This window comes from Podarcis melisellensis (genome assembly GCF_964234715.1).
Source record: "Podarcis melisellensis genome assembly, chromosome: 5".
Taxonomy (NCBI): domain Eukaryota; kingdom Metazoa; phylum Chordata; class Lepidosauria; order Squamata; family Lacertidae; genus Podarcis; species Podarcis melisellensis.
This window is the reverse complement of record NC_138537.1, coordinates 39,633,409-39,660,866: the sequence shown is the minus strand read 5'-3', so window position 1 is coordinate 39,660,866 and position 27,458 is coordinate 39,633,409. Positions and strand designations below refer to the sequence as shown.

General features: G+C 41.5%; 1 protein-coding gene and 1 long non-coding RNA gene across 4 annotated transcripts in view; one reads left to right on the top strand and one right to left on the bottom strand.

Annotated features, from left to right (window-relative positions):
* The window catches only part of NGEF (neuronal guanine nucleotide exchange factor), a 63,274-nt gene extending 39,713 nt beyond the window's left edge, over positions 1 to 23,561 (top strand). For all 3 annotated transcript variants that reach the window (XM_081912439.1, XM_081912441.1, XM_081912440.1), the window contains 10 exons: positions 4,268 to 4,428; positions 6,755 to 6,907; positions 10,276 to 10,405; positions 12,235 to 12,309; positions 14,355 to 14,444; positions 15,889 to 16,052; positions 16,898 to 17,053; positions 19,806 to 19,885; positions 20,763 to 20,867; positions 21,331 to 23,561. In XM_081912439.1, the coding sequence (XP_081768565.1) occupies positions 4,268 to 4,428; positions 6,755 to 6,907; positions 10,276 to 10,405; positions 12,235 to 12,309; positions 14,355 to 14,444; positions 15,889 to 16,052; positions 16,898 to 17,053; positions 19,806 to 19,885; positions 20,763 to 20,867; positions 21,331 to 21,503 (1,287 nt within the window). In that variant the 3' untranslated portion in view covers positions 21,504 to 23,561. The remainder of the gene's footprint in view (positions 1 to 4,267; positions 4,429 to 6,754; positions 6,908 to 10,275; positions 10,406 to 12,234; positions 12,310 to 14,354; positions 14,445 to 15,888; positions 16,053 to 16,897; positions 17,054 to 19,805; positions 19,886 to 20,762; positions 20,868 to 21,330) is intronic.
* LOC309370585 lies at positions 21,837 to 26,984 on the bottom strand. Its single transcript, XR_014168619.1, has 2 exons — positions 26,150 to 26,984; positions 21,837 to 24,309 (listed from the first exon to the last, which is right to left on the bottom strand). It is a non-coding gene; the product is annotated as an uncharacterized lncRNA (long non-coding RNA).
* Between the last annotated feature and the right edge of the window lie 474 nt (positions 26,985 to 27,458).

Below are 27,458 nucleotides of genomic sequence, written 5' to 3'. Positions count from 1 at the left end.
GTGACCAACTCTGGGGTTGCGGTGCTCATCTCGCTTTATTGGCCAAGGGAGCCGGCGTACAGCTTCTGGGTCATGTGGCCAGCATGACTAAGCCGCTTCTGGCGAACCAGAGCAGTGCACAGAAACGCCGTTTACCTTCCCGCCGGAGCGGTACCTATTTATCTACTTGCACTTTTGACGTGCTTTCGAACTGCTAGGTTGGCTGGATATACTCACTTACCTGGGCATAAATGTCATTGAACTCAATGAGGTTTATATTTGAGTAGTGGAATATGACTGGTGTTCATCTGATGTTATGCCTTGCTGCCAAAACTGCAGCATTCCTGCCATAGGGACCTATTTTTTTCCTGTTTTTGGCTGATTTTATTAAGTCTAAAAATAGCTGAAGAGTTGTAGGAGTAATGACAGGCTACCAGCTCCAAGAAAGGATTTTAGCTCCCAGGAAAGGTCAACCATTTCTCATTTACACTTTGTACGACCAGCCTGAGCGTTAGTATCATTTCCTATTTAGTAATTCTTAGTCTACAGATGTTTTAAGTTCAAAATCTGAGAGCTTTGAAAGGCAGATATTATGGAATTAATGATGGTGATTATTTTCTTCGTCTTGCTTTTCATATCATAACTGGGGCAGATTGAGCTGAAATATGGCTTAATTTAAATAGCTTCATGCCTTATGCTTGTTTATAGTATGTGCTGCAGTTAGAATAGCAAATTTTTTAACAAGTCTATTAAAGTATAGCAATTCAAAATGAATAGATGTCAATACAGGCAGAAGAGATGCTAGAGCCATTTACAATAAATAGCAGAGTAATACTTGTGAAATAAATATGTATTGTATAAATATACCAAAAAATGCAACAACCCAAAAACTGTTGTTGAGGTGTTGATATTGTTTTAAAAAACAAAGCTTAAAGATCTTTTAACAAGGGGGGAGAACTTGACATAGAAGTATCCTTTTCAGTGACATCATGCATAACATGTTGTTCCAGCCTAATGCATGTGTCGGTCAAGAGACGTGGTTATACAGGTCCAACTTTTTTCAAGGCCATAACTTAAGACACTGTGATGGTCCACAAAGAACAATGAAACTAGAATGGTGGCCTATAGCAACTTTTAACAAATTTTTGTTCTAGATCAGTTTGCATAGGCAAACTGGGTCCTCCAGATGTTTTGGGACTACAACTCCCATCACCCCTAGCTAACAGGAGCAGTGGTCAGGGATGATGGGAGTTGTAGTCCCAAAACATCTGGAGGGCCAAATTTGCCTATGCCTGTTCTAGATAGTACATGAGAGCTACCTAGGATGGAGGATGAGGGCTGCTTTTTGTTGGGGGTGGGGAGAGCCAACTTTGAAAAAGAGCAATTGCAACGAATTACAATAATAAAGGGTACTGTTTAAGGTTTCATAGGGAGGTGCACATAGCGATAGGGGAAGTGGGTAAGATTCACAGCAATGTGCAAAGGTATATATTCATAATTCGGGATTAAATTAAAGTTTAAAGCATTTGCTTTTTTAATATATCTTTATTAATTTAAAATAATTACATTTGTGAAAAAACAGACGGACAAACAAGTAAACAAGCATACAATCAAACAAACATAAAACAAAAGAAACAAACCACCACACTATACAATACATCAAGATTAATATAACCCTCAACATATATACTCCTGCTACTGAAATCAATTATAAAACTTATGGAGAAGAAAATTTAAAATGACTTCCAAGCATTTGTTATTTTTTATGCCTCATAATAACCAGATGTGGTTGCCATATGTAATCTGGCACATATACAGGGGAGCTGACCCAAATGTTGGCCCTAATGGCAACAAGAAAGGTTCTGGCTACTCTGAAATAGGTCAGCATTGAGTCCAAGTGGCACATTGACAGCACTGGCACAAGGGGGCTCTGGAACTGACTGATTAAATGATGGGAAATGAGGTTTTTTGGGGAGTGTGGTGGCAGTTTGCTTTTAAGCCTTTCTATCCTATCCCACTAGAGAGTGCTGACAGCTTCTAATGCTGCAGCTACCGGGAACTATTTACCCTTGTTTTGCGCAGGGTGGCATTGAAGCAATTGTGGCTCAGGCCTTTATGCGTACTGCAGCAACTACAGAACGAGACAGAATTGGTGTGCCCAACAAAGATTTACACCTAAAACAGTACAGGCCATTCTTAAAGCAACATAGGCAAATTTTGGTTGAACGAAGCTAAGAAAAGGGAATTATATAAGTGTTATGATTTATAAAGCGTCAAAAGACCATAGGCAACGAAAAATGAATTGGAATGGATGTTGTGTCCTCAAGCGATGGAAAACGTAAACTGCTTAGAAATTAAGTGATAAAGTTATTTTGAAAAGGTTGACAGAGGTGAATCTATCACTATCCATATTAGATGAAATAGTGAAACACGCAAAAGGCTGAAAGAATTGACTCCACATCTGTAAAGAAAGCAAGCAAATGTTTGCTAGTACAATGTTCCTGAATCTAGATCTGGATCCCCATATTTCTGTTTTTAAGCCTGTCCAAACAGGTTTTAGTGTGAGAAAAAGTAGGGGAATTAGGGATATACGTTTCCAATAAACACAAATGCTTGTTCTAATTGAAAATTAGAGTATCTCCACAAGATATTGGGCTGAAATATTTTAAACTGCTAGGTGTTATAAGGAAAGAAATGGAAAACTAATGGAATACTGATAAAAATGACTATATCACTGATGGATAGCTTTAATTATCTACACATCTGTTGAGAATGAATCACCAACGTCATTCTTGAGCTATATGGAAAATAATTGAAAGATGCAGAGGAGACAAGCCAGAGAGAAGACATTACTCAGGTTCTTGTACTGGTCTGGCATGGAGAATGTGACTGTAATGGAGAAGACTCGGAACAACTACCTAGCAATTATAAGAATTCATAAATGTATTACTATATCGTAAAAATACTTATCCATGATGATGCTAAGCACTGAGCTGTTCAAAGCAGTGAATGAGCTTGAAGGCCAAGAACACTTCTTTTGGCAATTGTAAATATGTTTCTTCCTTCTTGGTGATTTTAGTCTTAATACTTTGTTTGTTCCAGTTCACATCCAAACTCTGGTCTTTGCCGTGGGCATTGATTTAAAACCTAGTCTCATCCTGGATTGCAGCATTATTTTTTTTCTGCCACAGAGGATTATCCTTGGAGGAACACATACATAAGATACTTCACCGCAATGAAAATCCAAATAGATTTTTGCAGGGAAGTATGTGAAAATGAGGCTACTAACAAAGACTTTCCCCCCTAGAAAAGTCATGTGTATTTTCCACCAGTATTTCACTACAGAAGACAAATGTTATGTAAGAATTGGAACTTAAATGTTGCATTAGGAGTTGGTCTTCCTTTGCTGCTTTTTCATGACTGAGTGCAATAATGCAAGAAACTGATTAATATGAACATTTATTGAACGTTTTTGGAAGACAAAACTATTAGGGAAAATTGATATATTCAAAACGTTGCTTGTAGTGTTGTACCACATTTTCTGCACACCACTATTTGTTGAAGTGGAAAATCAGGTGTCAAAAGCTCTTTTTTAAATCTCCTCCCTTAGTTTTTTTTTTTTTTTTTTTGCAGTTTGGCACCATTTTCCCACCAGCAAATACAATAATGATGCAGCACCATATAGCCTGTCAGATTTAGCTGTGTGACAATGTCACTGACAAAGTCTTTGCAATGCCGTCACTGATTGGAGAGGAAAGAAGGAATGAATCCCTATTGTTGTCAAGGAGATTAGCAAAATTCACATTCCTTGCTGTGCTCAGTTTTGCCTCTGCCCCCCCCCCACTGGCATGTGGCCCCCAGAATGTGGTGGCCCAGGAAGAAATTTAGTCCCTGAGTTCCCCACCCCTGCTACAATATCTTCTGCACAGTTAGAACATTAAGTATTTCAGGTAGCTTACTCAAGTTTCAACTCTTTAGAAAAAGCATTCTGAGGTGGTTGTGGTTGTTTTAAACTTACATGTTCTGATTTAAGCTGTAGCTGTACTTTGATTAGCAACTCCAGATGGGATGTTCAGTCCCATCTGCATCAATTCTTCATCCCAAAGTTCGTTGTCATCCAGATCCATATGGTGTGGTCTGGCTTGGTAATTGGGGTAGTAACTTTATAGAACTGTGAGCTTTTGCCCTGTGACTGTGAATGCTAGACTTGCCTACCTGTCACTGAGGTTTTCAGAGCCTTCACTTATATTGTGCATCATTCATGTACAATTTTGGAATTCTTCTGCAGGCCATGTTTGAACTGGTTACCTCAGAAGCTTCGTATTACAAGAGCCTGAACCTTCTGATATATCACTTCATGGAAAACGAGCGATTGAAAAAGATTCTACATCCTTCAGAGGCTCACATCCTCTTCTCCAATGTCCTAGATGTCATGGCAGTCAGCGAGCGGTAAGTCTTTTAGCAATTAAAATGTGTAGGAATTAAATCTCAATTTTGTTGTTGCTGCCCCTGGGGAGGCATAGGTGGGGCCTGTTTGTGTTTTCAGCTTCTGTAAATTATCTTTATAAGTTAATGTCTCTCCTTTTATACTGTAGAGAAATGTACCATTGTCCATAAAAACTATACAGTGGTACCTTGGGTTACAGACACTTCAGGTTACAGACGCTTCAGGTTACAGACTCTGCTAACCCAGAAATAGTACCTTGCGTTAAGAACTTTGCTTCAGGATGAGAACAGAAATCGCACAGTGGCAGCAGGAGGCCCCATTAGCTAAAGTGGTACCTCAGGTTAAGGACAGTTTCAGGTTAAGAACGGACCTCCAGGGCGAATTAAGTTCTTAACCCGTGGTACCACTGTACTGACTTAAACAGCATCGTTGTTGAATCCCATACATAATCCTTTATTTTGAACCAAAAGCGATTACATATAAAAGGCCTTAAAATCAGATGGAAACACAGTTGCCTCCCTATTATAGGGAGGTGATTGTCCTGGGTGGAAGATGTGTGGGTGTCATCGTAGTGAGCTGCGAATTTGACTGGTCACTGCTGCTCTTCTGCATTGCAGTCATGCAGCCTTGCCTCCCATTTCAGTCCGGTGCTGCAGGCCTCTCAGAGCAGGCAAGATATAGAGGAAGGAAACCAGGATCTGAGGCCCAAGCATGTGTTGTATCATATGCTGTCCTGCTCACCTTTCTTTGGTAAATAGTAATGCCTAGGTATGCACTCATTTTGTGCTGTGGTGACTGGATAAATATGCCAGGGAGAAAATAGAGTACAACTGATCCTTCACATAGCAACAACAGTGTCATGGTTATTATTCAGGTTTCTCCTCATTTTTGACATGATAGGTTTTGTGGGAAATCTCACCCTTTCCAAGGTGAGAATTCTGTGCATACAAATTCTGCTAACGTCTTCATTAATATATGTTTTCAGTGTATATTCTGCTAGCTAGTTGAGGACTAAATTAATTTCACATCAGTGTTGAATTAGAGACAAGCCATGTTATTTATTGCTGTTATGGCATGCAAAAGGCAAAGGACCCCTGGACGGTTATGTCCAGTCAAAGGCGACTATGGGGTTGCGGCGCTCATCTCACTTTCATGCTGAGGGAGCTGGCGTTTGTCCACAGACAGCTTTCTGGGTCATGTGCCCAGCATGACTCAACCGCTTCTGGTGCAACGGAACACCGTGACGGAAACCAGTGCTCACGGAAACACCATTTACCTTCCTGCCATGGCAGTACCTATTTATCTACTTGAACTGGTGTGCTTTCAAACTGCTAGGTTGGCAGGAGCTGGGACAGAACAACAGGAGCTCACCCCATCACGGGGATTCGAACCACCGACCTTCTGATCAGCAAGCCCAAGAGGCTCAGTGGTTTAAACCACAGTGCCACCCACGACATGCATACCACAGTTGCTTGCATGCATTTATCTACATGCTTATTCCCTTCCTCACCTATACATAGGAAAAAGCTACATTCTCTTCCTGGAAATCAGGCACTTTCTGTCTCATGTATACATTTAACTTAAGAAGAGCCTGCTGGATCAGGCCAATGGCTCATCCTTTCCTCACAGTGGCCAACCAGATACCTGTGGAAAACCGGCAAGCAGGATTCAAGTACAAGAGCCCTCTAGCCCCCTGTGGTTTCCAGTAACTGGTATTCAGAAGCACTGCTGCCTCCAGTTGTGCAGGGCAGAACAAAACCATCATAGCTAGTAGCCATGGTGTGTCTACAAAAGCGTACACATATCCCCCATTTTGCCTGATTTCCATGGTGTGTGTGTGTGTGTGTGTGTGTGTGTGTGTGTGGAAGGAGGAATAAAGTTTTCCTTCATAAAATGTCATTGCCAAAGATTAATCAATAACCATTTTCAACCACGTGAAATTCTCCACAATTCCCCTAGAGGGTAGCATGTCTCACTCTGAGAAGCCGGTACAAGATCAAATTATTGTTGACGTTGTACCACTTATTAGTTACACCTCTTCTATTAAAATAGAATGAAAATAACTGGACTGGTCTCAAAACTGATAGCCAAAGATTAGCTTGGTTGATACGCTCTCTGAGTTTTGGAAAAAACTAGCAGAATTAATTTTGAACAAAATGCTTCATTTGGTTCATAGCCAAAAGTATTTCAGAATCTATTTTTTATCTATAAAAATAAAAAGAGGGGGAGTGTAATGTGGCAGACGCCTCTATTTTAATTATTTGTGTTTGTTGGTTATGTCTGTTGCAGACACTGATGTCAATGATTAATTCTTGGTTTCTTATTTAGTTTCCTCTTGGACCTTGAGAAGCGAGTAGAAGAGAACATTGTGATCTCAGATGTCTGCGACATTGTCTATCAGCACACTATTAATCATTTCTCGGTGTATGTAACCTATGTCTCCAACCAAACCTACCAGGAGAGAGCTTATAAGCAACTTCTGTGAGTGCAATTATTCAGTCATGGCTTGCTTATTAAAACCAATCAACTAAGACTGTCCAATTAGACAACAGATGTCAAATGGTTTAGCACACCAGGGGTAGGGGGTGGGAGAATTTTCATCCATGCTTAATAGAAACTTTTCTCCAAAATGCGCTTGGGTGTTCACAGTGTAATCCCATTGCCCACTGGAAAGGAGATAACTAGGCAGAAAGCTGGGATTTGGTACACAATCAGTTGTGAGTTATTTTTGTCATTTTGCACAATTTTCAAACATGCATCTTCCATTGGGTGACTGTCTAACTGTTATAAATGATCTATTGCACAGGAAGGATAGCTCTGGTTGATTCCATCATTACAAGACAAATGTATGAAATTATCCATAGTTGTGTCTGTTCTAATGGTTTTCTATTGGGCAAGATCATTTTGAAGCAAGTGAATGCATTTATGGCATGTGCAATTTGTCTAAAGATTTTTCAGTGTTGAACTGCCAACCTTTTATGTCCTCCTTGCTTATGATGAAGTGGAAGCAATTTAAAATTACAATCCACTTACAGCCTTAATTTATTTCAGCAACCTCACTTCCTCCAAGTTCCATTCAAAGCCTTAAAAAAAAAAGTGAAAAGTTTCTTACAATAAAGGGAATAATTTCTGATCTGTAACAGATTTCAGATGTCAAACTCCTGGAATTCTTACTTAAAGCTAAGCTTGCTCTTTGAATAATGAAGAATCTTGAGCAGTATGATCCTGTGCATGTGTATTCAGAAGTCTTACTGTATTCAGTACCATTTACTCCACCAAGTAAATGTGCATAGAATTGCAGCCTTTCTCCTTGCCAGTGCAATCCTGTGTGTGTTTACTTGGAAGTAAATCTCACTCTGTTCAATGGAACTTACTCTCTAGTAAGTGTGTTTGTTTATAGTCTAAAAATTAAAAATACTCATTCATTATAGTCCTTGAGTCAAGTGTAGCTGAATTGGATTAGGGAATCTGCTTCAGATGTTTTCATAATTTAAATTTAATGGTAGTAGTCTGCTAGGATTTGTAATGACTCTTCTCAATGCACCCGCATTATATATTTGGTTCCTTCGCAAAGGAGAAGAAGGGGACTGGAAGCCTCCAAAGCATTAAGATAAAAATACTTTAAAAGGATCATGAAAGCTGGGAAATGTTTAGCTGCTTACTTGAATGCTCTGAATGTTTCAGAAATTTTCCACTGTTTAGCTCAATACTTTTTCTTTTTCATGTTTATTTTGACCACTTTGTTTCTTCCGAGAAAGTGAGTAGAGTTAAGTAAGCTACAACTATTCTAGTAAGGTGGGGGGGGGGGAAACCTAATAACTCGTCATGCAATTTAGTCATTCCTAGCCTTCATTGTATAGATAGAATTTTAATATGCTCAAAGGAAGAGAGATAAATCCTTAAACGAACTAATTCCCTATAGAAGCAGACCTTGGTGACTGCTTCTAACCAGCAGCTAGGCTGTTTTATGAATGCTAGGAAACGATAGCAATCTTGCTCCTTTTCTTCTCCTCGCCATTCAGTCTTTGTTCTCACTAAAGGAACTCCTAGTCAATTATTTAATAGTAGGTGACTAGATCTGCATACTTAGAGGTCTGTGATGACAAAGGATTAGAATCCCATTTGCCTTCCGTTTGACAGACTGAATATAGACAACACTGGAAAGGAAGTATGGTGGAGAAGAAGGTGTCAATAAGACCAAGCACAGACTTAAAAGTTAGCATAGTGCAAGTGCTTCAGCACTCTTTGACATCCTGGTCAAGGCACTGAAAGACAATGAATTGATTTTCAAATTGTGAATGTGAGAGGCACCAATCTACTGTTGGGAGCAAAGCAGAAATTCACCTGTGTTCCACCGTTAATAGAAGGCAATAGCACAACAGGACAGGAATATGGAGTCAGCTTGAACTCTTTCAGAAAAAGCTAATGTAGACGTTTGGTTCAGTATTTTCTCAGTCACATATGTGGTGAATGGTCATACCATTCTCAGTTCCAGGGCCAATTCAATTGCTAGTTCCTCCCTCTGCTCCTGGAAAATAACCTTAGCTGGACCACACCAGGAACAGCATCCTCAGTGGTTATTGCTATGCTGTTAACAGTCTTGCGTGCCTCAGGACCACAATATCTCAAGGGCTGCCTCTCCCCAAATGAACCCAGCATTCATCATTGGAGGCCCTTCTTCATGTGTTTCTTCTGAGGGAGGTGTGGTTGGAGGCAACACAAGAACCGGCATTTTCAGTGATGGCTCCTTGCTTGTGGAATGCTCTGCCTAAGGAGGTACTCCTGGCACCATAATTATCTCTTGTTAGGTGCCAGGCAAAAAGGTTTATTCCCCCTGGACTTTCAGCCCTTAATTTGGAGTGTATTAGGCATACTTGTGCCCTCTTTGTTGCTTATTTTGTAGTGGGGTGTATTATGTTGGACCTTCCTTTTTATATTTATTATGGATAGGGTTTCATTTCATTTTTTTCATACTCAGTTTTAATGTTCGTAGCATTTTGTGAGTTGCTTTGGGTCACTTCTCATGAAAAAAGCCACTAATAAATGCAATAAATAGAGCTGGGGTCTGATTGTGGCCTGAGTTGTTTTATCATGCTGGTCCTCGGACCTGTATGCTTCTTCCTATGAACTGTACTAATTAATCATTCCAGAAGCTTCTAAATATTTGGTATTAGTTATGAATATTGGTAGTAGTTATAAATAGAAAGTTCCCTCACATTAATAGCCTTTTCATCAGTGAGAAACCAAATAATCTGAGCTAAAGAGTGTGTGCCTTTCTGTAGCACTGAATTCACACTAGCTGTAGCTGTGACAGATCCTGGCAGCTCTCCAGTAGTCTGAGATGCTTCCAGTTTATGCCAGATGAGTTTTTCCTCTTGTCATTTCCAGCTAGGCCTACCTCGGTTAAATCACTTGATGGAAGGCCTTGTTCCTATGACTATATGTATTTCACCTTCCTGCAACAATCCGACTGTGTAAAGATATATAATTATGCCTCTGACTCATCTACTTGGACACACACCCCATTCACACCCACCCACACACCCAGCATATGCTGCTAAGTTTGTATGTGCTACACATGTAAAAGCATTACTCTGGCTTGCACATTAAAAGCCTATTTTTCCATTCCCAAACACTATTAATAGACCCAACTTCAAACCAAAATCCACTTAGTGCTAATATGCCCCTCCCCCAAATTGTAAAAAAATGAGAACAAAGCCAAATTCCAACCCTGAGGGGAAGGTAGTGTTGTGAAAATTAAAACACACATAGAACATGTTGGTTACTCACACAAGTTTAAACCTCAATGAAATAACAAAACACCACTCTCCATCTGTCTCTGCTGTCAGCCAGGACAAGCCAGCTTTCCGGGAGGTGATCTCACATTTGGAACTGGATCCAAAATGCAAAGGCCTGCCTTTCTCATCGTTCTTGATTTTGCCTTTTCAAAGGATCACAAGGCTGAAGCTGCTGGTACAGGTATAACAAGGTTTTACTCTTCCCATATATCAGTACCACCTTGCCATGTCTTAAATTGAGGTCACTGAGAGGCTGAAGAGCTTTAATGGGGAGGGAAAAGCCACCAAGGAACATTCCTTGTGGCAATAATAATAATAATAATAATAATTTTATTTATACACCGCATACCTGGCTGGGTTTCCCCAGCCACTCTGGGCGGCTTCCAACAGAATATTAAAATACAATAGTCTATTAAACTTTAAAAGCTTCCCTAAACAAGGCTACCTTCAGATGTCTTCTAAAAGTCTGGTAGTTGTTTTTCTCTTTGACATCTGGGGGGAGGGCGTTCCACAGGGCGGGCGCCACTACCGAGAAGGCCCTCTGCCTGGTTCCCTGTAACTTGGCTTCTCGCAGTGAGGGAACCGCCAGAAGGCCCTCAGCACTGGACCTCAGTGTCCGGGCAGAATGATGGGGGTGGAGACACTCCTTCAGGTATACTGGACCGAGGCCGTTTAGGGCTTTAAACGACAGCACCAACACTTTGAATTGTGCTTGGAAATGTACTGGGAGCCAGTGTAGGTCTTTCAAGACCGGTGTTATGTGGTCTCAGTGGCCACTCCCAGTCACCAGTCTAGCTGCCGCATTTTGGATTAGTTGTAGTTTCCGGGTCACCTTCAAAGGTAGCCCCATGTAGAGCGCATTGCAGTAGTCCAAGTGGGAGATAACTAGAGCATGCACCACTCTGGCGAGACAGTCTGCGGGCAGGTAGGGTCTCAGCCTTCAAACCAGATGCAGCTGATAAACAGCTGCCCTGGACACAGAATTGACCTGCGCCTCCGTGGACAGCTGTGAGTCCAGAATGACTCCCAGGCTGCGCACCTGGTCCTTCGGGGCACAGTTACCCCATTCAGGATCAGGGAGTCCTCCACACCTGCCCCCTCCTGTCCACCAAAACCAGTACTTATGTCTTGTCAGGATTCAACCTCATTCTGTTGGCCGCCATTCATCCTCCAACCGCCTCCAGACACTCACACAGGACCTTCACTGCCTTCACTGGTTCTGATTTGAAAAAGAGTTAGAGTTGGGTATCATCCGCATACTGATGAACACCCAGCCCAAACCCCCTGATGATCTCTCCCAGCAGCTTCATGCAGATGTTGAAAAGCATGGGGGAGAGGACACCCCTGAGGCACCCCACCACTGAGCGCATAGGGGTCTGAACATTCATTCCCCCCCCCCCCCACTTTCTGAACACGGCCCAGGAGGAAGGAGCGGAACCACTGTATAACAGTGCCCCCAGCTCCCAGCCCCTCTTGACGGTCCAGAAGGATGTTATGGTTGATGGTGTCAAAAGCCGCTGAGAGAAACAGCTCTACCTTTGTCCCTAGCCCGCCAGAGATCATCGACCAGTGCGACCAAGGCAGTTTCAGTCCCAATATGAGGCCTGAATCCCAACTAGAAGGGATCCAAATGGTCCGCTTCTTCCAGGCATGCCTGGAGTTGTTCAGCAACCACTCGCTCAGTCACCTTGCCCCAAGAATGGAAGATTTGAGACTGGGCGATAGTTGGCCATATTGGCCGCATCTAAAGATGGTTTTTTAAGAAGCGGTTTGATAGCCGCCTGGGGGTTTGGGAAGGCTCCCTTACAGAGGGAAGCATTCACCACCCTGCAAAGCCCATTGCCCAGCCATTCCTGGCTAGCTTTTATAAAGGAAATGTATCATTTTATGCCCATAATGTAATTGTCAAAAGGATGAATATTTTGCCTCCTCTCTCCATTTTTCTATATGTGTTCAAGTAGAGCCTGTTTATGGAAATGTATAATAACAACCTTCCTTCATCTTGTACAGAATATCCTGAAGAAAGTGGAGGAAAAGTCTGAACGTGAAATCACTGCCCTTGAGGCTCACAAGGAACTGGAAACAGTAAGTCTCATCTGCCTTGTCAGAATATTCAGGATTTTTTGGAGCAAATGGGACTTCTTCTCTGCCTCTGTGCCCTTCCCAATGTTGCTGACTATTGCCATTCAAATGGTATGTGTGTGCCATGTCATATGATTGATTATGCAGGGTGGGGTTTACCTGCCTCCCAGAATTTTATTTAAGTTGGCACCCCTGTCCCCCCCCCATGTGTTTTGAAGAATCCCCCTACCCTCCAGAGTGGATTTGGGGGTGGGACATGTAGGGAAAGGAGAAGGAGAGGTAGTCCCACTGTGCAGGCATTAGTCCTTGCATTAATAGGATGACTTTGAATTTAATGCTTAATCATATGTATCTGGTATATGAGGACATATCTGGAAGAAATAATATCCAAGGAAGAGTTGCCTCAGATTTCAGAGTACAAAAGCTGTAGTCAGACACTTGAAGGTGATAGATTCCACAGAGAGCAGTGATTTAATTAGCTGCCACCTGAAGCAGACCGTTAGTAGGTCAGACTTCATCCAAGAGTACAAACTTATTTTTCTGACCCAAAATCACGTGTGCCATAATATACCTTTTTATTAGTGCTTCAGCTCCTTTTGAACTCCATTTCTACAAGGCTTCTTATCATGTGTGTTGCCTGTCTAGTTACATATTTTGAGGTTAGGCCAAGTACAGTATGCTTTTAACATGAGTCTGAACCAGTCTTATCACATGCAGGGTATTGCATCAGCCCACACAAAGAAGCCAGCCAACCTCCATTGTCCCTGCATGTTCACATGGAGACAGAAGCTCTTCATACAGCCAATGCACCTAGACCAAACTCATATGATCAATCCCATGGAAATAATCTGGAATAGACCATGTAGTGTGTAGGCTACACACAAATGTTTACTATACTTGGTATACTCAAAAATGCAATTAGAGAGGCAACACACAAAGATGGTAAACACATGTTCCCCTCCATGAAGTGGACCAGATCATAAGTCCAGTCCAGTGTCATTGGGATCAAGTGGATCCTGATTCCTCTCGAGCCAAGTTTTAGTGGACCCTCATTTTCTATCTCTACCTGTCTGCTGAATTACATAGGCCCCAGTTTCAGACATGAGCCTAGTAGAATTGTTCCTGAGTCTTCAATGATGCAGCAAGCTGGGGTGAGAAGCCACTCGGAAATGCACTTTGAAGTGATGGCAATGCCTTTACCTTCCTTCCATCTGATGTCACAAATTATGCCAGGGGTGGGGCAGATGGACATGGTTTAGGGAAAACTATATTGTAAGCTAAATTAGGGCCCCTGCCTGGTCTCATTAGGTCCATGGGCCAGAGGTCCCCCGGCCCTGCTGTGAGGCTGCCGAAATGTGATGATGTCATCATCAATTGATAGCACAAATACCTCTATGAATGTGAAACACAACCTGCTGCATTGTTGAAAGCTTCTGAATTTGTGATAGAACTGACCAGTCTAGTAAATCTGAGTTCCATTCCATTTTGACTTGGTTCCACCAGTAGGACTATTAGTAGAATTTGAAAGCTTCTCTAGGGTTTATATTAAATCAGAAATGTCTTGACTGTATAAAACTATGAAATCCGCTGAGCTATAGCCCCTCCTCTTTCTAACCAGGAGCCAAAGTAAGCATTAGTAAGCCTCAACTCAGGTGATTCTTGCTTACTATTTTATTCATAGTAATTAATAATTATTATTAAGTAATAATAGAGTTGGAACCTATTCCCCTTCATCCGTGGGTGCATGTCCTCCCTTATCTTACTGTGGTGAACAATGCTTTGATTTCCTTCACATGAGTTAAGCTAATGTCTCGTCAGTGACACTTACTTTGACATGAACAAGTTTATTATTAAAATCTTGTCGACGTTGTGCTTTTATTTACAGAACCACTTCTGAATGAAGTTAAACATGCTTTTCTACCTTCACCTCATTCAACATGCTTTTCTACCTTCACCTCATTCAATCTGTTCTCATTGGGGTTCCAATTTTCAACCCTGAGACAAGAAATCGTGTTTCTGATATACTCTCATTTCTTGGTCTCTTCTAGGTAGTGAAGGCATGCAACGAAGGCGTCAGGAAGATGAGCCGTACAGAACAGATGATCAGCATCCAGAAAATGCTAGAATTTAAGATCAAGGTAAACATGTAGGCTAAGTCCTAAGGAGAGGAACAGATATATATTACAGGGCAAAATCATTGATGAATTTAGCAAAACGGTTGCCCCTAATGATTATATTAAACAATCACTGATCTAATTTAGTCAGTCCTAGCTTTGGTACCCTTTTTTAATGCAAGTCAGGGTTCAGTCTGCCTGGCTGCTTTACCAAGTTGCCTGGCTACCCATGTTTCCTGCTCCACTGACTGGATCATGCAGAATGCGTGCAGTGATTATGCGTGCTGAGCCATTCCTAGTCACTTGTATTATTTCTAACTCAGTGCTGACTAATATAGCTCTGTGGAGCTCTCCTCCAGCTCCTTTATCTGTTTTTTATTTGTATAATTTTCTTACAAGTGCTGCAGGCCAGCTGTGTGGTGTGAATTTTGTTTAAATTAACCTAAAGAGGCTCTTGAGGCAAGATATGTCAAAACATATCCCACTCGTCATTATTGTCCTTTTGCTTAGAATGAGACTTCAAAGTTTCCAATGGATAATTTAATTTCCTTTAATGATCTGCAACGACCATGTATTTTGTTCTCATTATATACATCTTCAGAGAGCCAACTTTTAATGTTACTTTTATTAAGTATTTCACAGGTTAATAGGAGGAAAAGGGGGGAATATGAGCATGCCAAAAAGTTATAACTTTTACAATAAAGAAAAGACAACATGCAGTTGGCTGCTGTTGTTAAACTTCTCATTGCTGTGTTGAACAAACACTATCCACAAAATTATCTACTTGGCATTACTCCCTGAGCCTGATATAATTTGTAATTTTGGCAATCTCGGCTATTCGCAGATCCTCTTTAAACAGATTTTAAGCCAAGGAGTGACAGCTTTTTTGAAATTCACTGCTAAACTAATTTTGGCTATGCACAGATGATTTGTAGTAAGTTCTGGATCACATCTCTGTCTTTCCCTTCAGGTCATACTGGGTCTAATAGTGTTTCATATACTTTAATTCATATCTTTTTAGTTGAATCTTCTCTTCCAGTACCTTGCCTGATAGATACTGCTAAATAGGAACATATATGAACGAAGTCCTCTGCAATAAAGCCAGACTTTGACAAAAACCACTTTCTCATATTTTGGTATCTTAAAGGGATGCTAAATACTGCTGATCAACATTTTACATTTTCCCCCCAGTTGACAGACACAAATTAATTTTAAGAGAACATTGACAGTTGCTGGAAACCCCAGGAGAGGATAGTGCTCTTGTGTTTATGGTTTCCCCACTGGCATCTGTTTGGCCGCTGTGAGAACAGGACACTGGAGTCGATGGCAGGCTCTTCTTAGGTTCTACCTGGATCCATAGTTTCTGTATAGTATATTTTTAAAGCTTTCCTTTGCAGTGAATTCAGAGGGATTGCCATAAGATGCTATGTTGCAGTGCTCCTGATTATTATTTTATTTCCTTCGTTAGTCTGTGCCCATCATCTCTCACTCCCGTTGGCTGCTAAAGCAGGGAGAACTGCAGCAAATGAATGGCCCCAAAACATCACGTACCCTCCGCACAAAGAAACTCTTCAGAGAAGTCTACTTGTTCCTCTTCAATGATTTGCTAGTGCTCTGCAGACAAATATCTAGGTGAGTTTGAAACAGAGAGGAACAGAATTTGAGCTGTACTATGTTTATTCAGCCTCAGTTGGATCGGCCTCAATCCTGCCAGAGATAGTTTCTGATTGTTAATTTAATCTATTGATGTGATGCCCAAGCAGCTGTAGACGAATTTTCAGCGCTCATAGTAAAGAATTAAGCAAAGGCATTAAACAAGGCATTCTGTTGTTCTGGGTTTCTAAAATAGACAATTCTTCACCTTTGCGTCCCATTCCCCCTTCAAATTGTTAGGCAAGGACTAAAGCAGGGGTGAAGAGCTTGCGACTCTGCAAAGGCTATTGGTCTCAGCCAGCATGGAAACTGGTCAGTGTTGATGTCCAGCAACATATGGAGTTCACATATTCCTCATCTCTAGAATAAAGATATGATGCATTCTGTCCTTGAGAAGAGAAAACTTGCATCAGAGGAGGGTCGTGAGGGAAGTGTGTGCCCAACTTTCCCCCGTCTAATCACTTCATGTTTGTAAAAAAAAAAAAAAGGACCATGGAACACTGGCAGGGGGTTAAACAGCTGGCTTGGGGAAAGTTTCAGAAGGAAGTATATGACTCAAGAAGAGTTAACCCCTCCTTTCTCTGCTGTCCTTTTTCAGATGCAAATAATCTCTTCCCGAGCATGCTTAGCAAGATTTTGTTATCCCCAGATAACAGTTTCAGGTGTGGTTTACTCCTTCAACACTAAGCCATACATTCTTCAGGAAGAATATTTTGCCTATGAGAAATGTAGTCACCTATTTCTCTGCCCCATCTTTTAGGCCCTGCTTATACCCCAGCCTAGGCTATAACTAGTGTTTCTGACACCTTTCTTTTCTCTCTCAGTGACAAATATCAGGTGTTTGACTCTGCACCCCGAGGACTTCTACGGGTGGAGGAGCTGGAAGACCAAGGGCAGAGCTTGGCAAATGTCTTCATCCTGAGACTGCTGGAAAATGCAGATGACCGCGAAGTCAGCTACATGCTAAAGGCATCATCACAGTAAGCATAATGAGGCAATATCTGGAAAAATTGTAGATTGTGCGCATGATCCCATTGCACTTTCTTACAATAGATTCTGAACTATTATTGCTCTTGGGATGAACTTACTTATCTTTATAAGCTGGCACAGGTATTGTTCAATAGGCGTCATGTTTGATGGAGACTGTCTTCTAAATGACAGTATTGATTGTGAATTCACTTGCCCCTTGTCAGCATCCTGCGTAGCTCTGTCTTTTGCAGCGCTTTAGGGTAATTTGTTTCCTACCACAATTCTTTACCTATTCTTTACTTACTGGTGATTCTGTCATATGGTCTTCTTCAGTGGCTGCTTGTGTACAGGAAATGCAGTCTCCAGTCCCTCCCACAGAACTAGAATGAATTTGCCCTCCCTACTGCAGACAAAGAGGGAAAGGCAGGCTGATGTCAAAGGAGGCTTCTTGTTTGTCCTATGAACTCATACTGTAGCCGTGAACAAAATATTCACGCCTCCACACACACTCCAGTGGTGGAGAAAACACCCAAGGGAAAGAATATATTGAAACACCCAAAGACTGAATTCTGGCCGATTGAACTAATGGCAAAAATATCGCCCCAGGTATGTTGACCATAGAAATCTGCTCCAAAACTGCATTTGAATTCTGCCTTCCCTCAACTCTGTCCTCATTTTGTCCTGTATGAATGACAATTTGTAGATTATTAAATGCATGGACCCCAGGAAATACTGCAGTATGTTTTCAAGTAATCCTATAGGAATATAAACTGTAACTGCCTATGTGCTAAGCACAATAAATGTTACGTACATAAAATATATCATTTTGGAAGGTACAGAAGCTTAGAAACAGATGGTAGTAACTATCTTGTTAACTGCCCTGAGATCTTTTGATGAAGGACGGTATGTAAATATAATTAATAATAATAATATCCATCCTCCCAGTGTGCAGATGGCATATTCAAATGGGTTCATCCTTCATACTGTTACCCCAAATCCTGCATGATGTAAAATTTTGTATTTCTTTCCAGCACTTCTTCTTTGCAAAATTTCACACCTAGCGGTGCGGGAAGCACTGTTTCTGCTCCAAATTAAGCATGTTGCTAACGATAGATTAAGAAAAGTTGGCACTCGAAGTGTTCTTTCTAGTCCAACACCCATTCGAGCAGAGAATTTATTCAGTTAACGTGCATTACTGACAAACTATTGCAGATGGAGGACATGGGAAATAGGAGAAAATATTTCTTCCTTTTGTTGTAAAAACCTTGTCCCCAGCTCCCTTCCTGGTTCCCTGGAGTAAGCGACAAAGACAACCACAACCTCAGCTGCCCCTCTGCTTAAACCCGGAAGTGCCTAGCTTGAGCAGAGAAGCAGCAGCAAAAGCTATCCAGCCTATGCAATGATTCCAGTAGACTGAAGAAGTTACTGCATGCTTCCCCCCCCCCTTTTTTTGACCTTAAAGCTTCTCTTTAACTGAGAGAATGAACAAGGAAGGTGGTGTGACGTTAACATATGAGAGTGCTGGAGGTGAAATAGTTAAACAGGTTACCCAATCAGAACCCAGGGGGGTGGAGTCAGAGGGACTATAAAACCAGCTCTGGGAGGGGGCGAAGGGAGGAGTTCATTGGGAGTTGGGTGGTTGGTTGGAGTGGGAGTGAATTGGGATAGAGTCTGTGGGTAGGTTGAGTTAGTGTATCTGAGTCAGGAACAGTTAGGGGCTAGGAAGACAAGTAAATATCTGAGAGGTGGTTTAGTGAGTGAGAGCAGGTAGCGGAAGTTATAGGTCTGGATAGGCACCCCATGAATGTAATTGACCGATACCATTTATGAAACCACACACTTGTTAAACGGCAATAAATAAACAGAAGTTTATGTTCCAATTTAACCCTGACTGGACTCAGTATTGTACCAGGTAGGGCCTGGGTGGTGGCAGCAAGAAATAAAGTGGTGGCACAGGGATCAATAGACAGTGAAACGTCCGGGGACCCTGTGTGATTGCTACAGATGGCTTCACCCCTTGAGCTCAAATTTCGTGACTCCAAAAGAACATGGAGAACATATTCCTTTTCACTTTTGTCCACAAAGCTATTACTGGAAAGGGTATTTGGCTCAGGAAACCCTGCAGTCACTGAGACTAGCCAGAGACCCCAAACCTATCGTTCTTTAAACTGCAAAAAGGGAGACAAAGAAGGGGGTTAAACTGGGCTCTTTCTTCCCAGACCCGTGTTCTTCTCAGGGACATAAGCATCCCAGATCTCCCTTATCATATCCACTTTAACCCTAAGAAAGGGAATGACTGTTCCAGGTATTTTTAGAAAATAATACATGAAAAACGAAGGTGAAAAATGGGATAGAGGAATGAGTCTTCTGTCAAGGGATTCTGAAACATGGCTGAGCTCTTTCAGTAGAGTTCATGGATTTGCCTTGAACTCCTTATTGTCTTAGCTTGTGCATGACTTTCTAACCAGTGAGTGGGAGAACATGAGTCAGGATGCGTGAATGAGTGACACTTAACTGACTTAGCTGACAGGAAAGGGAGGGAGAACACATGGATTTTACCATTAAAGTAGGGGCAGGGGCAGTAAGACAGAAATGCAGGAATGGCACAGAATGCAGAAAGTGGATTTATTTGTCCTTTATGTTTGTAAATTTTTGCAAGTCACTTGTAGACTCCTATGTGGCAAGTCTGATTCCACGGACCCTTTCCAAATTACATGGAAAACACTGGTTGCCGCTCTCTCTCCTGTTTTATTCCCAATGCAGAAGTGAAATGAAGCGCTGGATGATCTTGCTGGCTCCGAATCGGCGAACCAAGTTTGTTTCCTTTACATCCAGGCTCATGGGTAAGGAGGGCAAGGGGGGAAAGGAGGGAATGATAGAAAGTTGTCATCCAGATGGATTCTAAGAGCACATCACTCCTCTTGGTTAGGTTCTAGCATTGTCAGTTCTAGGATGCAAAGGCAGATCAGGTCCTAATTACAGAACAAAATTCCATTCTAAGCTTCCATTCCATTCTAAGGTTCCATTCTAAGGTTCTAGCATTGTCAGTTCTAGGATGCAAAGGCAGATCAGGTCCTAATTACAGAACAAAATTCCATTCTAAGCTTCATTTTTAAATTGTGTGCCCTGAAGCAAATTTTTGTGAAGCTGAGAAGTCAGCTTCGTATCCCTTTACCGAAAGGTTCAGTAAGAGATTACCTACCCTATTCTTGTCTACAGAATTTTATGCAACATCCCTGTTCCATATTTGTTGGCTGCCCAGTCATCTTAGGCCCTCATCAGTACCATTCCATGTTACACCCAAGTGCAAGAAGCTAATCTGAGATCCCTTCCCCTCTTGTATGAGATTCTATGCATTTCTCAAACCCTCTGACTGAGGATGTAACTGTCCCCAAGATCAGCCATTGCACTCGCTGGCCTGTTGGTTGAATTATTTGCTGAGATGACACGGCCTAACGAGCTCACCGTTTTTTCTCTAAGGTGGTTCCTTTCTAGCTACAGTAATACAGGCAACAGAAATTATCAAGGTTATGCTACAGACTTTTGCTATTCTAAACCCTTGATCAGAGAGGCAAAAGGCCTGGTCACTATATGCTACAGCAGTTGGAAACACACACACACACACACACACACATTTTAGTAGCAGACACCCTCCCATTTCTCCCTTATAGTATTCATAAAGGGTCCTGCAAACTAGTAATTTCCCTTTTCCACTTGTAGATTGCCCTCAAGTACAGTGTGTCCATCCTTATGTGGCTCAGCAGCCAGATGAGCTGTCGCTGGAACTGGCTGATGTACTTAACATCCTGGAAAAGACAGACGATGGTAAGAAGTGTCCATATTTGGGTTTTAATGCAGGCACAAATGCACAACAAAATCATAACAGGGGAACTGTGTAGGAAGCTAATATCTTGCAGCATTGAGGACTGATTGTACAGTATGTTCCAGCGCTCCTCAGATGGTGGTGTATGACCTGTTAATTGGGTTGTCAGGAAATGAATGAGGGCCAATGCATTTTTTTTTTCATACTCTCTTTTTCACTTGGATTGCCAAAGCATTGCGGTCCCAGTGAAGCAGAATTCTTATAAGCCTTTGTAAATTGCAACATCTGCTTCACACGGAAAATATTATGTAACCAGCTTCCCCTAATATATTCTGATATGATTGTTGTATAACTTCCCTTCTTGTACCAGTTTTGAACCTTGCTTGCATTAACTCATCGCTCCTTTACTGAGCTGCCACTATTATGCTTTCTCCACCCACAATCATCCTTTTTCAAAAAATCTAGGTTGGATATTTGGGGAGCGTTTGCATGATCAGGAGAGAGGTTGGTTCCCCAGCTCCATGGGTGAAGAGATTATGAACCCCAAGATTCGATCTCAAAACTTAAAGGAGTGCTTCCGGGTACACAAGACAGATGACAGTCAGCGGAGGAAGATGGGCAGCAGGAATAGACAATGATCACTGCACACAGTTCTGGGCAGTTGTATTTCAGAAACAAGGAATGTCAGATGCTGAGACAATGGAAGGTGGTTCAAATATCATTTTTTTTGTCAAGCAAGTCCTCCCTCCTCCAAGCTAATGAACTTCTTTGCATACTTGATGCATCATGGATAATATCTCTGAGGACAAACTTGAAAAGAGGTGAGGCTGCCGTGTGCCTGTACAGAACCAGGAGCTGTAAAATGTAATTTCCTATTGTATTGCAAAGAGTGTAAATCTCTTAACTCTGCATGTTAAGGAAACAGTGAATGCTGATCAACTGGGGAAAAAAGTACAACAAGGCCCAAGAGGTTAGCAGCCTGATTTTTTAATATTCCATCAAGTGGCACAAGGTGTAGCATTTGATTTTCCAGTGTGCAATCCAGGCGCACAGGAGCGCACCATCTTTGAAAGTGTGTACAGTATTGGTATCCACACTCAGGAAGTTTCTCAGTACCCAGTTTGGAGTACCCAGACAGGCACATCAACAGGTATCCCTTATAAATAAACACATTGGTGATTCTTTAAATGCATTGGTGATTCTTTAACAGAGGTAAAAAAAAATTTTTATAGCAGAGCATAGTCTTCTGTGCTACAAAATATTCCACAGAATTATTTACACTGTACTCTTGGGCTACCCTGTAGGAAACTGCAGAGGAGAATACTGACGTAGAGAAGCTGCATGGTTTCAAACAGGAGTGTGAGGCCTCTCCTAGCTCAAGGGCAGTGTTGCTTCATGAGCAACTTCCAGGGGGCCATACAACAGGGATGAATATGGCTATAGACAAAAGTGGGCAGAGCAAAAGCTGGGATGAACCTACATTCCAACTTTACAGAGGTCCCCTACACATGCTGCTCTCCATCCAGGCAAGGAAGAGGAATTATCGCAGTTGAACATTTCAAGTCAGGCAAAAGCAGTCAAGGGGGGCAATAGCTGGTGAGAGTCCCAAGGGTACAGAGGTATTCCACACACCCACACCTAAGCCTGAGGTTCTCCATCCCTGACCTAAAATAGGAAAGGACTGGAAATTCACTGTTTCTCATAGCCGTGCAATTCACCACCTGGACCCATATCCTAAGTGCAAACTATAATAATTACTAGCACTGTAGTCCTATAGATGTCATTTCAGGAGTAAGACCTATTGAGTTCAATGAGCCTTACTCCCAGGTAAGTGCATATAGGATTCCCATCTGACTGCATTTAAGTTTTACAACAAAGTTCTTTGAGAGAGCCAATGGTAGGTATCGTAAACTATGTCTAAATATTGCGAGGGTGGCTGAGTGGATAGTACAGATTTAGGCCCTGAACAAATGCACTGATGGTATCCCATAGTATTCACTACTCAGCTCTGTTGCACATACTAAGGAATTTTTCACCGGGGGGGGGGGGGGAGACAAAAAAACAACAACAAGGAGTGGAGAATCAGCTCAAGGCATGCATGACATTCTATAGTCATGCTAAATCTGGAGAGCTAAAGAACTCAGCTAGGGCCAGCAAATTTCTGTGTAATTTCCCTGGTGTATATACAGACTCTGATAACAGTATTTCAAATAATATTTCTGTCCAGTTCAGAGAGTTTTGAATGAAATGCATCCTTGTCAATACAAGTGGATTAAACTGATTATGGACCAAATGCTCATTCAAAGAGGAACAGAGGCCACTAGGCAGCAACAACAACATGCTTGAGGGACAAGATGGCATGCTTTTGTACTAAATGTTGTCTGCAAAAGTTTTACTAAAGCAATAGGAAGGCCTGTTGCATGTCAGCTGGGCATTGATCCTCAGCTGTACACATGAACTCTATGTATAATACTTTCAAGCTAGTGTATATAAATGCTTACAAAGCCAGGAAATATCTTCTCCTTTGCTGCAAAAGTTACAACTGGCAACAAGATGCTTCTCTGGAAGGGGGAGAGAAGATTCACAATAGAGAACATTTGACTAAGGACAATTATAGAGTCAGCCATGAGACAGAGATCGAGAAATTAAAAGATTGTAAAGCACTTTGCATATTAAAAGTGTTACATAAATAATAACGGATAAGGAGTATTTATTTAATAGCAACGCTCCCCAATGCTCTGTGTTAAGAGGCTCCTTGCACAAGGGCTTGTGTACACTGCATTTTTCCTTTTCAAGCTAGTTCACAAGGTTATGAATGTATGAATCACTTGTTCTTATACTGTCTTTATACTGAGTCATGCTGCTCTACCCAGCTTTGTACTATCTGCTCAGATTGGTCACAGCTCCTCAAGGTCTCCTACATACCTGCCTTTCAGCTGAAAATGCCAGGGATTGGACCTAGGACCTTCTGCAAAACCTTTGATTCTGCTCAACTATTGCTGTGTTTTTTTAAAAGATTGCCTTTCATCCCAAATCAGGCCTTCAAGGCAACTTGTGTAACTACATAAACTGAGAAATAAAGGTGCTATTTAGATTTGTTCACAAAAAATGTAACAAAACAGTCTTCCCACATCTTTTTGGCCCAGGTATATAATCACCATTTGCCCAATGGATAAAGACAGCTGATAGAAAATGGCAAAGCAGCTAAGGACACGTACCTTGTAAACTTCTATTGGGAACACTTTTGAACCTCTTTCAGCTCTTACTTACATGCAACTAACTTAATTTAAAGTCAACCCAGTGTGGTGGAGACCAGGGTTCAAATCCCCACTCTGCCATGAAGCTCACCAGTCACTGCCTCTCAGCCTAACCTACCTCACAGGGGTGTTCTGGATATTAAACGAGAAGGTGGTGAAACCTTGCACTCCTTGGAGAAGTGGTAGGCTAGAAATGCAATAAAATACATAACATTTAAGGCAATGATAGTAACTAACATTCCTGATCATTTAGTCATGCACAGCTTTCACTTGCACTGTTCAGCCATGCCCCTAGCATTACATTATTGCCAGAAATTGATTTTTTTAAACAAATGAATTGTTAACACCCACAGCCAAGGAGTAGCATATTGAACTGTACGAGGCTAAGGTTACCCGATAGCTGAGTTATGGAAAGCAAAAAGCTCCTGGCATTCACCAGACTTAACCAATCCTGCTAATTTAACAAAACGTCTCAGAGAAACGCAAAAGCAGATTGCTGTAATTTTGAGTGCCGAGTTACACAGTGTACCAATTAACTTCCTCCAGTTACCAGAATTAGGTAGCTTGGTGTATTTTTACACACAAGCATAGACCTTGGGATCGCAGGCCATTATGACACCACCAGAATGAAATGTAGGAGAGGGAGGTAATATTTTTTTTCTTACTATGAAAACAGAAATGGCCAAACAAGCAGCTTTCAGTACTTTGATTTCTCCAGCAGCTAGCTCTCACCTACTTCACCCTGTAGTCATAAACATGAATGTACTAACTAACCACATGCACATACTGTCCACAGATTTAATTACATTGTATGGGAACGTGGCTTATTTTCCAAATCCGCTTCTTACATTCAGACCTTTAAAATAATATTTTATTGAAGCACAGGTGTACATATTGCAACATGACAAAACAAAGGTGGGTTAGCACATAACACATACAAATGACTGCAGCCACAAGTATTTCTAGACCAGAATGCAACATAATTACATTATAATCTTTCCAAAAGAATAAATACAATGATGGAAAAAGAATCCCTGGCACATATTTATTGACTTGAGAGATGAAAAGAAACCATGTTTTGAAGGAATCTCTTTAACTGCCCTCTCCTGCTGGTCTATTTTGATACATTAACATTTTCAGTTCTATGGATTCAGTTCTGGATTGAACATCTAGAGAAGCTTTTCCAGTATCTAGCAGCCTTCATTCTAGCCATGTAAACAGAATAGGATGATCTCCTTGTAGAGAAGCTGCTGCTAATCCTCTCCATATAGTACAGGAAGAACTACTAACCTTTGAGTCAATCAGGGTTATCTATATGTACAATGTGCAATGTATAATCCCCAAAACCTCTTTGCAGAATGTTTTAACAGCTTTACGTGTCTACATGTTTATCGGAGAATTTCTTTCCTTGCACCACTCTTTATTGATGGATGGAGATGGTTGGGGGTAAGACAACAACTCTATCCAGCTCGTTAACAAAGGGCTGTGGAATCACACCTTTAGCCCGGCCCCCTTGTTGTACTTGTTCCTTCTGGCTTCGCATATACTCATAGCAAATGTGGTGGCGCAGGCTGTACTTATGAAGGCTGAAGGCAGAGCCACACAGGCGCTTTGTACTTGAATAACAACTGAACAGGGCTCTATATATGAGCTTCAATAAAGCTGAGCTGGACCTGAGCAGCTGCTTGGTCCATCCAGGAGACCAATGATGTTCTGCCTTTTCAAATCCAATGGCTGTCTGCCATTGGGATGGTTTGTTTTTTTTAAAAAAATACACTCTATATAAACAAACATAGATTAAACAATAGACAATATATTTTGCTACCAAAAAAGCAAGAGCCATCCATGCATTTTTCCTCTTGTAACCTAAAAGCCATTCCTGCTAGTGTCATATAGTTCCTGAATTCTTAGCTATGTAGAAAATGAAATAGTGCCAATCGTCTCAAAAGTCATTGTTTAGCCCCTGGCCTCTCTGATTTGCTTCATTCTTTTTTTTGGCAATGCCTGCTTGCCAAATATAACCATACCATTTATTCAGGTGAAAATCCTCACTGGTTTTCCATGGACATCCAACAGCTTACCTGTCTGCCATCATAAAAACAAACAAACACAGTAATTTGCTTTGTTGTTAATTTTTTTTTTGCTAAGATTGATCTAGTTGAGGCAACGTGTTCCTCAGCCACCCCTGTACTACATATTTGTATCTAAGTAAGTAGAGGTGCCTGCTTAACACAAACAGGAGTCAATGCAGGAGGCTTTTTAATCTCGCTTCCCCCACCTCCCTCAAATATTATATCCAGGTGATACTAATAAGGCTTGTTGGTGGCATGAGCCATTAAATGAAAGCCAGAGCAAACAGGGTACAGTGGACACTCGGGTTGCGAACGTGATCCGTGCAGGAGGCACATTCGCAACCTGCAGCGCTGCATTTGTGCACGCACGGGTCACAATTTGGCATTTCTGTACATGCGCAAAGTGTGATTTAGTGCTCCTGCGCATGCGCGAGCATCAAAACCTGGAAGTAACCTGTTCTGGTACTTCCGGGTTCAGCGTGGTGTGCAAACCAAAAACGCGCAACCTGAAGCGCTTGTAACTCGAGGTATGACTGTATTGAAAAGCAAAACAAAAACAAAACACAAGACCAGGCATTTCACAAATAAATAAAATATACCAGGCTCCCACCCCCAGCTACTGCTACAGAAGCTAAAAGTCAATAATCTGATTACAGTTTTATTCTAGCTGTAGCAAGAGCTTGGAAAGATGCATTCGAGCACACGTGCCAAGTTAATGTGACTTTTAAAACAATGCACGCAATTTATCGCATTTGGATTAGTGGCACAAATACATACATATATATATATATATATATGACCAATGTTTGCTTTCGTAGATTTTCACGGGTACAGGAATGCAGGTTTTGGTGTCCTCGGGTGTCTTCCCGTGTAAAAGTTGGGGTGTCTAGGCGACGTTTCGACGAGGTCTCGTCGAAACGTCGCCTAGACACCCCAACTTTTACACGGGAAGACACCCGAGGACACCAAAACCTGCATATATGACCAATATATATATATATATATATATATATTGGTCAAGAAACTCTGACTTCACAGCAGCTTCTCAATTTGTGTACACACATCCGTCAGTCCCCACTCTAAATCCCACTTGTGCCATCACTAATGTTTTAAAAGTATTTGTGTTAGAAAAGGGAATCTGATCCCAGGAGGTTAAAAACAGGCTATATATCCTATAACATTTGGAAAACGCAGGTGCTAGAGGAACTTGGTTTTTTCCTTTTCACAGACAGAAAGCAATAACTGCAGAAGAAGGAAAGGGCTC